The sequence below is a fragment of the Hermetia illucens genome, chromosome 2 (genome assembly GCF_905115235.1).
Source record: "Hermetia illucens chromosome 2, iHerIll2.2.curated.20191125, whole genome shotgun sequence".
NCBI lineage: Eukaryota > Metazoa > Arthropoda > Insecta > Diptera > Stratiomyidae > Hermetia > Hermetia illucens.
This window is the reverse complement of record NC_051850.1, coordinates 185,448,098-185,460,204: the sequence shown is the minus strand read 5'-3', so window position 1 is coordinate 185,460,204 and position 12,107 is coordinate 185,448,098. Positions and strand designations below refer to the sequence as shown.

Genomic DNA, 12,107 nt, shown 5'->3' with positions numbered 1-12,107 from the left:
TCACGGTTAGTCTTCGAAACAGTCTCGGAGGCTTCCTTTGTCCGGAACAGAGACGACAAAGGGTTCGTGCCGTTCACGTCCCTTCAGAAATTCCCTTTAATTCCTCCACAGTTCACAAAAACTTCTCTTTTCCCGTCAACTGTTCACCCAAAAACCTCTACTTTTTCCCGCCAACAGTTCACCAAAAAAACAAACTTCTTCACCCGCCAACAGTTCACAAAAACTTCTTTTTTCCGCCAACAGTTCACAAAAACTTCTCTTTTCCCGCCAACTGTTCACCCAAAAGCCTCTACTTTTTTCCGCCAACTGTTCGCCCAAAAACCTACTTTTTCTCGCCAACAGTTTACCAAAAACTTCTACTTTTTTCCGCCAACTGTTCACCAAAAACTTCTACTTTTTCTCGCCAACATTTCACCAAAACTCCTACTTTTTTCCGCCAACTGTTCACCAAAAACTCTCCCGGCCTTCGCCTCCTGTTTTTTCTCCGCACCACTTCGCCTTCCGTTACGTTCCCCTCAATTCTCTCGTGTCAATGTTGCGCCAGCATGCGCATGCGCCTGCGGATGCGGCAAATCATTCGCCTCTGTCAATGCATTCAATAATGTGCAATATGCGGCGAACATTAGGGTAATTGCACATTATTAAATGCATTATTTAAGCAAATTAATTAAGAAAGAGCTGAATGAGATTCTGCTCCCGTAGCGCAGCCGCGGTCACTACAACCATCTTCGCGCACAACTTTTTCATCTCGAAATCGCTAGTTCAAACTTATTTGACTATTTCACGGTTCATACCCAGTTTCGACGCCAATATTCCAACTGCTAAACGCCAATCTTCACGGATTAGGGCGCGCACACGCTGCGCATTCGCGTCAGTCCGCACCTCGACTGGTCTCCCACTTCGCGCCTCGTCTTCTACGCTTTCACGACCCTCCTTAAACTCGTTATGCCATCGAAACACCTGGGCACGACTAAGATCATGCACTTTTTAGCGTACGTTTCCGAAGCAGTTTCGCCCAGTCTAGCGCAAAATTTTATCGCGATGCGTTGCTCTAGATTTCGTTTCTCCATTTTCGTGACGAGCACCACCAACACACGTCTACTCAAGACGACACAGCAGGCGAACTAAGTAAGCAAGAGGTTTTTCTTCAGCCTTTGTCTCGTTCACAAGCGGGGTCGGCTCGTCGTGATCGGTTTGCCATTTGGCTCTATCGAATGCCTGATCTGGGAGCAATCTCGAGATTTTTAAATCCCCATCCAGCGTAAAAAACCACTGTTGTTTCGGCCTGCCTTTTGGTCGTTTACCATCGACTTCGATGTTCAGACCAATCTTGGAAAGTCAATTCTCGTTAGCATGAATTGCGTGACCATACCATCGAAGACGCCTCTCTCGCAATTTTTCCACGGTCGGTGCATCCCCATAACGATCGCGGATATCCTCATTTCGGATGTGATCAAACCGTGTCACGCCAATAGTCCAACGCAACATGTTCGTTTCCATTACAGCAAGACGCCGTTCACTGTCTTTTATAGTCGGCCAACACTCAGAACCATAGAGGGCAACAGCACGGCCGACATTGCGGTAAACAAGCTAGAGCGATGGTGAATATATGGAGAGGAGAAGGATGCCGGGGAAAAGGAAGGGAATTTGAAGGTTGCAGGTTTACCACAAGGGCGGCAATAAAATCAGTCTCATTACTTAATTGTCTAGCCTCGTAGTTCTTTGCTCGTAGGAAATTGATGAAAAATCGCACACAGGCGACGTAATTATATTGAATTTCTACTTTGAAGAGCAAAATTGATATTAGGATTTGAGTTGGCTACCGCTTTCCTAGTTAAGCTTTCAAAATTATTAGATTTTTAGCTCTATCGACAACCATCCTTTACTTGGATGGCCGCCATTGGAAACACATACAACGGTTTCGTTTTCTGTAGTTTACGTTTGAGCGGATGAAGATTGAAGGCTAACAGACAAATAGATTTAATGAAATCTGTTAATGTGTTTGTGTGGACACTTACAAGGGGTAAGGTAAGTTCTCTTTGCTGTTGGCCGTTTTACTGGACCGTTGATAACTACTTCGCCAACCATGATTCCGGGCCAGAAATCGAAATATGCAACTATGCTTCTAAATGACTGTGTTCGCTCATAGCACTGTAACATTTGCTTCTCCACCACTCGAAGTACCGTTTTAGTACAAACATATTCTTACCATGCAACCTCATCAGCTAAAAAAAATTCTTTTAATCGCAAATTTGCCAATCACCCCGTAATCATCACACCGAAATCATTGCATACAGATTATCATCATTATCACGCAGAAAATTTCCCTGAAAATTGCTTGATTTCACATTAAAGAAATGGTGTCGGTAACGAAAAAATCTCACAGAAGAACACCAAGTAATACTTTTGTTAATTTGTAATGTTCGTGTGTACTTGACAGAGACTTAATCAAGATATTTGCAATTTGAGTACGCTATGCAGTCAATCCAGGCAGCTAAAGAAACAGCGACACCTGCAACAACAAGAATATGATAATTACAATCAAAATGAGCCCGAGTTGGTGAAGACAATAAGTCGTGATGAGTTGCTGACATCGTTACGTAGATGGCAGGAGAGTGGTCATTTACCAGAACCGGAAATTATAGCACATATTGTGGCAGCATGCAATGAGGTAATAGTGAGTTGAAATAAATTTGTAAATTGTCCTTGATTGTTGGGTGGGTTGTTAAGCGGCCCTGAAATTGTGTAGACTGTGGTCGAAATTCTATTTTGCATCTATCTTTGTTAATAAATCAATTTGTCCCCCCCATATGCCTTCTTTAAATTATGAAAAACTGAGGTGAATGGCTTTGAGTGTATTTGTAAAATTTGAGTCGGTTTGATAACTAATGGGTTAAAAATGCTGTAAAAATGGAAAAAAGACCGCAATCGGCCAGAAATTAGTGCACACCGCCGGAGGGCATTTGCCTGCGGCGCGTATCGTATCGTCGCAAATCGGCCACAAACCTGAATCCGACGAGACCATCACTTCTGAGTCCCTTATGTTTTCGGAGAGTGATTTGGACACCACCTGCGGCTCTGACGAGACGGCTAAGGGCGTACCGATTGCTGTATTTGAAATACAGGAGTTGGTTGAACTCAAAGCAGAATATACGTCTAATAAAAAACTCGACGAAACGCCCCTGAAAAATAAATCGCAAGATCACCTCATCTGAGAGCTCCAAACAACTATTAAGTTGCTCGAAGTGCAATTGAACAACAGCCAGTCGCGGAACCCGCAGCAGCAACCTGGAGCTCTCACAAGAGGGTGACCTAGCCTAGCCAACGATATTCAAGACTATAGCCCAACACTCGTCTAAGCAAAAGGTTCCAAAGCAACCTGATCCACCAAAGACAAAAGGAGGTAAATCGTAAAGTACGTCTACTCATTGTCGTAGAATACAACGAAACTTTTAGGACTGTTAAGTCCGAAGTCGCTCACGCACTCCTTAACAGTTACCATAATAAAAATTCCGGAAATATACACCATGTACTGACCAAAATCCGCGGAAGACTACTCGACCCTCAAAAATTCCTGGTGGAGAACCAAAATGCGTTTTTCACGTTTTTAACAAACTACAAGACTGATACTCCAGGGTCTCGATGCAAGTTTCTCCCTTCAGGACACTGTACATGAGCTGAAAGTTCAAGGAGCCTCGAGCACCACGAGCGAGATCTGCGTCCTTCGTAGATGCCGTACGTACCCGCTCGGCTTTCCATAGCTCGCGTGGCAGCGCGATTTCGTAAGGAAATCCCAGGAATACCTCCAGATGTTTTATGCGATGGTATCAAACCAACAATCGAGTTTAATATCAACTCCATTATCGGCCGCATGAGTTCGAGCTATTCTTTGGTTAACATAAACCTAACATAGTTCGCCTGTGTGAAACCAGGTGCAGATGCAGCCCCTGTTTTCCCAATTTCAACCTTTCCCGGACGGTTGAAGTCGGTCCACCCAACTCCCAAGGCAACACCTGCGCTGGCACGGATATTCTCTTTTAGGAGATATTTCTGCCCTCACAGCTTTCCCAGACTCGACACTCTTTCAATTTTATTGAAATCACTCTCATCCTCATCCAAATCCAGTCTTCCATCCTTCTATTGCCCCGGTGAATCTTTCGACAACAGCAAGCTGCAAAAAATTAAATCTTTCTACGCGCCGACCTGAATGGGACTCGTCTCTATCAATCACCTAACAACTCGTATTGCTGCATCAACCCCTTCCATTTTAGTCCAGCCCGTCCCATCTTCAAGAAAAGGTTTGCTCATTACTACCTCGACCATTTCCTCATCAGCAGTAATATTACTGTCATCCATAACCCCAACATTTTCCCTTTGCACGAAATCGTCCGAGATTTCAGTGACCACGATGCCATAATCCCCAACATACAATTCACCGAAAAGGCCATAAGGCCATCCAAATATCAGTCCCTGACTTCCAAAAAGTCAACTGGAAACGTAAAAATGCAGCCCTTAAACAAAAAATTTCAAGCTTTCCCACTCCCCTCCAACAGGCAAGCCTCCAATGATATCATTGACCTAATAAGTCGTGAAGCAATTCAGCAACGATATTTTGGAAGATATCAACTATAAGAAGACTCTGGCGGAGATTATTTAGAAACAGACATTCTCCGCAATCCTCATACCTCCTAAACGAAATCCGATCATTTGACAGGTGAATTCGCGAGAGAGTTCTAACCCTCTACACCAACCACTTCCACAACCCCAGAACAACGTGTCCCTGGCTTGACGAAACATCCGAGTGCCATCCTTTCCCCAAAACATCTCCCCTCTCCATATCCATTACCAGCGTTTTGAAGACGAGGTTAACGAGTCTATCTCCAACCTCCTCTCACGCCCATCCTTCTTACCGCGACAAGTCAGCACGAGTTCTTCTCTCAACCCCTCCTTGAGCTCCAACTCCGGGAAAGCATCCCACCAACCTATTTCGTCAGCCCCAACACCGTAGCAGCTTCAATAGCAGCATCAAAAAATAAAAACAAACCTTCCATCGTCCTTAATAAACGTGTCTCCGGCATTTTCGTCCTCCTATCCTCAATCATTAACCAATGTCCCCACAACATCCACTTTTCTGCTGATTGGAAAAGTGCTCGCATTGTCCCGATTCCCAAGAAAAACTAAAATCCTCTTAATCTCGATAGTTACAGGCCTATCTTGATCCTATCTTCCTCCACCAAAATCTTTGAGCGAACTATAAAATCTCACATAGACGAGCACTGTGATGTCAACAAGTCAATCCTTGACTTCACATTTCGTCAACCAACCCAGGCATACCCCCCTCATTTTGAAATCAGACGTCCTGGGGCTAAACCTGAAAGTCCCGAAAATCGCATCTAAGAAAGGCTTTCGATTCCGTATGGTAATACGGCAATACTGCTTTCCGGGATCCTAAACTTCCATCTACATACAGCCCGCATACAGTCACACCTTTCGGCACATCACTAGGTCCTGCTGGCATCTCACAAGGATCAGTCCTTTCTTCCACCCCTTTTCTTTGTTCATCGCCGATCTCCCAAAACCACCTTAACATCCGAACCCTTTCCAAGTTCTCCAATATGCGGACGACCTGATCCTCCATGCCTCCACCAAAAACATTCTGTCCCTCAAAAGCTGCAACACTGCCATCCCAACCGTCAAAGAAGTCCCCTATCTCGGGGTGATCATGAACCCTCGTTTTTTCCACGTACCTCATATCCCCAAGATATTGCAACCGGTGCTTTCAGATCCCTGTTCCTATCATGAAATACAATATCTCAAAGCTCCAGAAGGTTAAGCTTTCTTGCTACAAATAGCTTGCCCGTATCCTCTTTATTTCCGGCTTTATTTTCTGGCCCGATTCTTCCCCGTGCCAAATGAAGTGACTCTGGTGCCAAGAGTGCAAAGTCCTCCGCCATCCTGTAGCACTCTTGTCCGTCATGCCCTCAACTTTCTCACCAAATGCCAGTCTTATACCAACGCACTCTTTACCCAGACTACGCTGATCGAGGCGGTTCAAGAGGACCTTCTGCGAACTCCTCTTATTTTTAAATTGTTGTCTAACTTGAACTGTGAAATACTCCGAGTACGGCGGGAAGCAGCACCGTGGAAATTGAGCTTGAGAAATGTATAATTCCGTACAAATTTGTGTGCCCACAAGCGACTGTTTGCATGGGTGAAAGGCAAGTATACGAGGACCCCCGCGAAGGAAGTGAAACACAAGGCCTGATGGGGAATTGCTCCTCCTGTGAGGAACTGAAAGGCGAAAGAGAAAATTCAAGGCTGCGCAGAGTCCTTAAAAGGGATGAGTCGACCAAGTTGGACTCTCTTAGAAAATCTGACGGTACGTTCACGAGCTCCAGACTGGAGTACAGACCCTCCTGGAAGTACAACATCAGAGAGAATGGGTGAGAGAAGTGGTTGGGGGAGAGTTGACGGTTTTTGCAACCTCTTCAACACGCAAGTGCGGCAAGGTGAACTGGAACACTGCGGAAGCGGTTGTGACCTATAAAAGGGTGAGAGCTCCTATACTATTGTTTGAACATTTCAAAGCACCTGGCATGGATGGCATCTATCCAGCAATGCTAAAGGAGGGTATGGAGCCCTTAGAGCCATTGCTAAGAAAGATTTTTCTAGCAAGTCTTGCTTTAGATGGCTATTCTAATCCAAAGAAATTCAGACAGATCAGCTTGACTTCATTCTTGCTGAAAGGATTGGAGAAACTGGTGGAGCATCACATTCGTGGAAAGGCACTTAGGTCACACCCACTTAATGAAAACGAACATGTTTACCAGCGTGGAAAGTCCTGTGAGTCTGCTCTTCACTCTTTCGTTTCAAAGATAGAGAATGCAACTCTGAAGAGTGGCGGGTTCGTGGATATTGAAGGGGCGTTTGACTGTGCGCCTTTCCAAAACTTTGTGACGCCGCCAGAGCTCATGGTGTTGATGATGCTTTAATTAAGTGGATCCGAGCAATGCTAACGCAGAGATTGCTGTGTGGTGAAATGGGTGTAGATCGCTACCTAACCACGGACACGACGAAAGACTGCCCCAAGGAGGTGTGCTGTCGCCACTTCTGTGGAGTATGCTGATCCACTCACTTTTATGCGAAGTGCAAAGTTTGCTAATACATGCTCAAGCTTATGCTGATGACGTGGCTGTAGTTGCTGTTGATCGGGATCTTGGAACGGTGTGTAGGAATATACAACGTGCCGTTGATTTGATAGACAGCTGGTGCCTCAGACATGGTCTGTCAGTTAATCCAAATAAAACCACATAGATATTATTCACAAAAAGGAGAAAAATGGATGGACTTTGTCTCCCTGAGATGATGGGTACTACCCTTCAACTCTTCGAAGAAGTGAAATATCTGGGAGTCATTCTAGATAAAAACTTCTTTGGAACAAACCTGTAGAGGTAAAGATGAAACGAGCTCTCGCAGTTTATGGGCTGTACAGACGGACCTTTGCCTCGACATGGGGACTCAGGCCTCATGTGGTAATGTGGATATACGTTGCCATCATTAGGCCGATGTTTGTATATGCATCCGTAGTGTGGTGGGTTAAGGTGAGACAAAAAGGTTTTCACCGTAAACTAGTCGCACTGCAAAGAACTGTCTGTCTGGATATTATCGGTGCCGTGAGCACGACATCCGGCGCAGCTCTAAATGCATACTCAATTTTCAGCCCCTGGATATATTTATTCAAAGCACTGCAATGAGAGGAGCTAATTCGATTAGATTTATGGGGAAACAACGGATGTAGGGGCATAGAACATTGGAAGAATTACTGGGAGTACTGAATCCAGTTCTTATAAAGCCTTCCGATTCTTGGGTCCCCATACATCTGTTTGGTAGAAGATATCAAGTTATTCTGAAACGTAGAGAGAACTGGGAAGTCCCAGAGGAATGCGTTCAGGAATGCAAAAACCGTTTGAACTCTATCTCTAGATTTAATACGGTGGAACTACTGTGGGTACCTGGTCACTGTGGTGTAGAGGGAAATAAAATCTCAGATGCTTTAGCAAAAGAGGGTTCCAGTAGCATTGGCTAAGGCTGTCTCCAAAAACTGAGAACAAGCTTTCCACAATGGCACGTGGCAGAGCCTCAATGGTGTTAGACACACCAAACTTCTCCTCAATTGGCCGCCATGATCATGCGACTTGATACCCTTAGATTATCTTCTTTGGGGCTACGTCATGTTTTTAGTCTACGCTAACAAGGCATCGACTTTGGACGAGCTCGAGGCCGACATTTGAGACGGAATTTCCGGAATAAAGCCATGAAGAGTAGAGTGGGGTCAAATAAGTCGGTTTTTTTTTTAGAGAGCTCGTGGGATGGTAACATATCTGGTAATATTTTGGCCATACTGACTTTATGTCTAAGTGAATATTTTGCAAGCTAAATCCAATAAAGCGAAGGTACTTTTTTGCCATTTTGCAAAAAATCTGGGGTTTGGTTTTGTACTTGCGAATGACTTTTTCGGTGTCTTCGTCGCCGTTGGAGTGTTTTTGGTTAGCTCTAGGACCACCACGTTTCCGGCCTCAATTCGATGGTTTGCGCAGTTGAGCTTTGGGAAATGGCCGAATGTCTTCAATTGGTCGAGACTTGATCGACCTGTCTCTTGATCGGCTTACGATGGATCAGCCTCTTGATGGGCATTGAACTAGCCTGCTGGTGGGTATTCGAAGCACTAGCTTCTTGGTGAGCATTCGATGGCCCAGCATCTTGATGGGCATTGATGGATCAGCCTCTTGTTGGGTATTCGATGGATCATCCTCAGCTTCATCCTCGTACGGTCGATCAGTTCAATCAGATTAGATCAAATGCCGACATGAAGTCATCTTCCGAAAAATGTCACAATTAAATGGCCAAATACCACTTGATCTGAATCCAGCGATAATATTCATGCTAGAAGAACCTTTTAATACGTCTCAGCGATCAGTTCAACTATGAGGTCGATAGTAATTGGAACACGAGGGCGGTTCAACATCCACGCCTTGCACGAATGGCACGAATGGTTAAAATAGGTTTTAAGAGGCCCAAATACTCCTCTATCGAGAGGCTGCATGCGGTGGCTGGTGTGCGAAGGTAGAGCTAACACTTCAATATTATTATCCTTACAAAAGTCCATTCCAGCAATTGTCATGTGAGATTCGTGATTATCCATAATGAGCAAAGTTTTTTCAGTGCTGGGTTGGATCGCGTAATATTTGAAGTGCTGCAGCCATTCGAAGAACGTGTCGTTAGTCTGCCATCCCGACCCGGGTGCTCGTGGTTCAACAAAGAATTGTGAATTCGCGAACCAGAATCAGGCACTTTCTTGATGGCTCCAATTTTTAAGGTGTTGTGTAAAACAAAACCTTATTAAAATCGATTTACTGCCTGTCTGTCCGTCATAGGCATTTTTCTCAGAGATGGTTGTAGTAATTCATACCAAATTTGGTGGAAAGGTTGGAACTGTGAACGCTCACGCATACATTGAGTTAAATAATTCTAAATTGATTTTAAGGGAGGTCCCCATACATGCAAAAGGGGGGGGGGTGTAATTTTTTTTTCACCAAATATAGTCTTGTGGGGTATCAAATGAAAGGTCTCGATTAGTACTTTCCGAAGCTTTGTTTGACATTTGCTGGAAAGGGGTTTTTGTTTTGATATTTGTTGGAAAGGCGGGGAGTTCGGAGGATCGAAAGTGATCATTTATTTAAAGGAGCCATTCTCAGAAACTGCCCAACCGAAAATCTGAAAAAAATCAAGAGTTTGCCACTATATGGTGGCTAGGCCCCGAAATACTTTTCATACCGACATTTGACAAACAAGGTTGATTGGAGTATATCACTTTAATTTTTGGTGAGTAGCTGCAAACCATATTAGTCAAAGTCAAATCGCCACAAGTTTGCTGAATTTTGAAGTTTTAAAGCATCAGATGGCTGCTTCGTTCACATCTATATCGTTGGTCTCAAGCAGTACCTTTGCGGGACACCGAGTTCCCCACTGGCACCAGATCAACTTTCCATCACTGAATCTCAATCTTCGGCCTTTCGCTCAAGATCACATCCGACTAGGGAAAATAGTTTGAATCTGGTCTTATTGCTCAGCTTGCTCTCCTCGCAAGGAGTCACCATACCCAGGAAGACTTCTCAGTCAAGATGGTCTACGGAACATCCCAGGTGAATTCTTCGTGCCACAGAGTACATGTACCAGCAGTCCACACGTCTTCATAGCCAACTTATGCCGATTATTCAAGGCGATTCGCACAGTGCCCATACCACCTATTAACCTAGCCACATATGACTTATGACTTATGAAGAAGCCCCTGAAACAGCCATGTATACTGGTTTGCATCGATCATTATACCTTCCTCATAGACGCCAACGAGGTTGCTAAAAACCCTCTCAATGGATCATTTAAAGTCAGACCAAGGTAATGACCAGCCATGTCAATCGTCGCTTTAGTACGGGCCAGCTTAGACTTTGCAGTCGTACCAGGACTATACCAGGGTTCTACAGCTATGGCTGACCTGAAGCTCTATAACAGTGCTAACTTCCTCTTTTGTTAAGTCAGGTATTACGGAATTAATGAGGGCAAGAAAACAGAATTGATGAAGTTTGAGTGTGTCGTATTCATAGCCATCATTAAAATGATTTATTTAAAATATTTTTTCAAATTACTTATAATGTTATTAACCCCTTCCCAATAGATTTCAAATATCCGTGAAATGCATATATCCGCATCGAATTCGAACCCAGGAAACAGTTGTCTTTATCAACTACCAACTGCTTGGCAACAAAATGCAATCCGTGAAACAAAGCGACAATACGAAGCTATCGACCGTGCTCTGGAGGTGCTAAATGGCTTACAATCCCTGGTCGAACAATGTCCCGCTTTGGCAAAACTCCAACAGGACCTAGAGGAGACAAATTTCAAATCAGCAGGAGTGATTCCTATGTATACAACTGTTTTGACTGGAATATCTCCTGATCAGGACATCGAGGAGGATGTGAATGCCAACGAGTCGCCGACATTGAGTTCAAATGGAAATCAAACACAAATCAATTCACCCGCCTAAGGGTTGGTAATTTTTAATAATGTGTGATAATAGTATGTTTTAATTTTAAAGAATAATGAGTGTCAAAGGAAGTATCTTTGGCTTATGAGAAGGAAGATTACAAATAGAAAGAGATTATAATGGAATAAAATGAAAAACGGAATTTTAAAGTAGCTCTCTCCTCCCGGGGGATGAACGTTATCGTGAAAATATTCTTCTCATATCTTTCGTCTCCAAATTTTATTGAGATTGTAATGTAAAAATGGTTTCAAATTTCGTCAAAAGTGGCTTTCGCTAAGCCACAAAAATAGTTTCATAGAAAAGATTTTTGGTGATTTGAAAATCTGCATATAATTTACAATAAAAGATTTCCTGGAATTGCTCATGTTTCATGTATTATTCAGTGGATTTCTAATTTAGGATGAAAAAATACTAAAATATTGTATTACTGCGCATGAATTTACAATTAGCAAAAGCTTATTTATATATAAAGCAAAATAATGAGCCATAAGTGTATCGAAACCATCCATTCCAATTAAATACGCAACATCCATCAAACTGGCAGAATATATTCTGTTTCCTTTTGGTGCCTCATATTTTATTTGGCAAGTGCTTCGATGAGATGTGAATTGACTAGTTCCTTACCTGACTAGATTGTAAAAATTCCTATGTTTCTATTGATCGTAAAAAAAGGGATCGAAAATTATGGAATCGTCCATTAAACGAACATAGGACAATTCGACAAATGACAAATATTTCGCCTTATGAACTTTATTTAACAAATAACACATTTATATTTTCTATTACATAACTATCCATTGGAAATTATTATTTCTAGGTTTAAATACGAATAAAATTAACAAAAACTAGCGAAATCAGATCCAGATACGATCAATTAAATTCAATTTAAATATAACGGTTGCAATTAAATAAAATGTACATTTATTAGATAGTAAACGATTTGTCCATAAAGTTATTAGCGAAATGAATTATTTAAAACCATTATTCATGAATAAATGATAAACCT

At 43.0% G+C, this 12,107-nt stretch overlaps 1 protein-coding gene across 1 annotated transcript in view; it reads left to right on the top strand.

Moving 5' to 3' along the window:
- Positions 1 to 12,095, top strand: part of LOC119647706 (restin homolog) — a 253,854-nt gene extending 241,759 nt beyond the window's left edge. Inside the window, exons 10-11 of the mRNA XM_038048791.1 lie at positions 2,441 to 2,671; positions 10,733 to 12,095. Coding sequence (XP_037904719.1) covers positions 2,441 to 2,671; positions 10,733 to 11,101 — 600 coding nt within the window. The 3' untranslated portion in view covers positions 11,102 to 12,095. The remainder of the gene's footprint in view (positions 1 to 2,440; positions 2,672 to 10,732) is intronic.
- Positions 12,096 to 12,107: the final 12 nt, after the last annotated feature.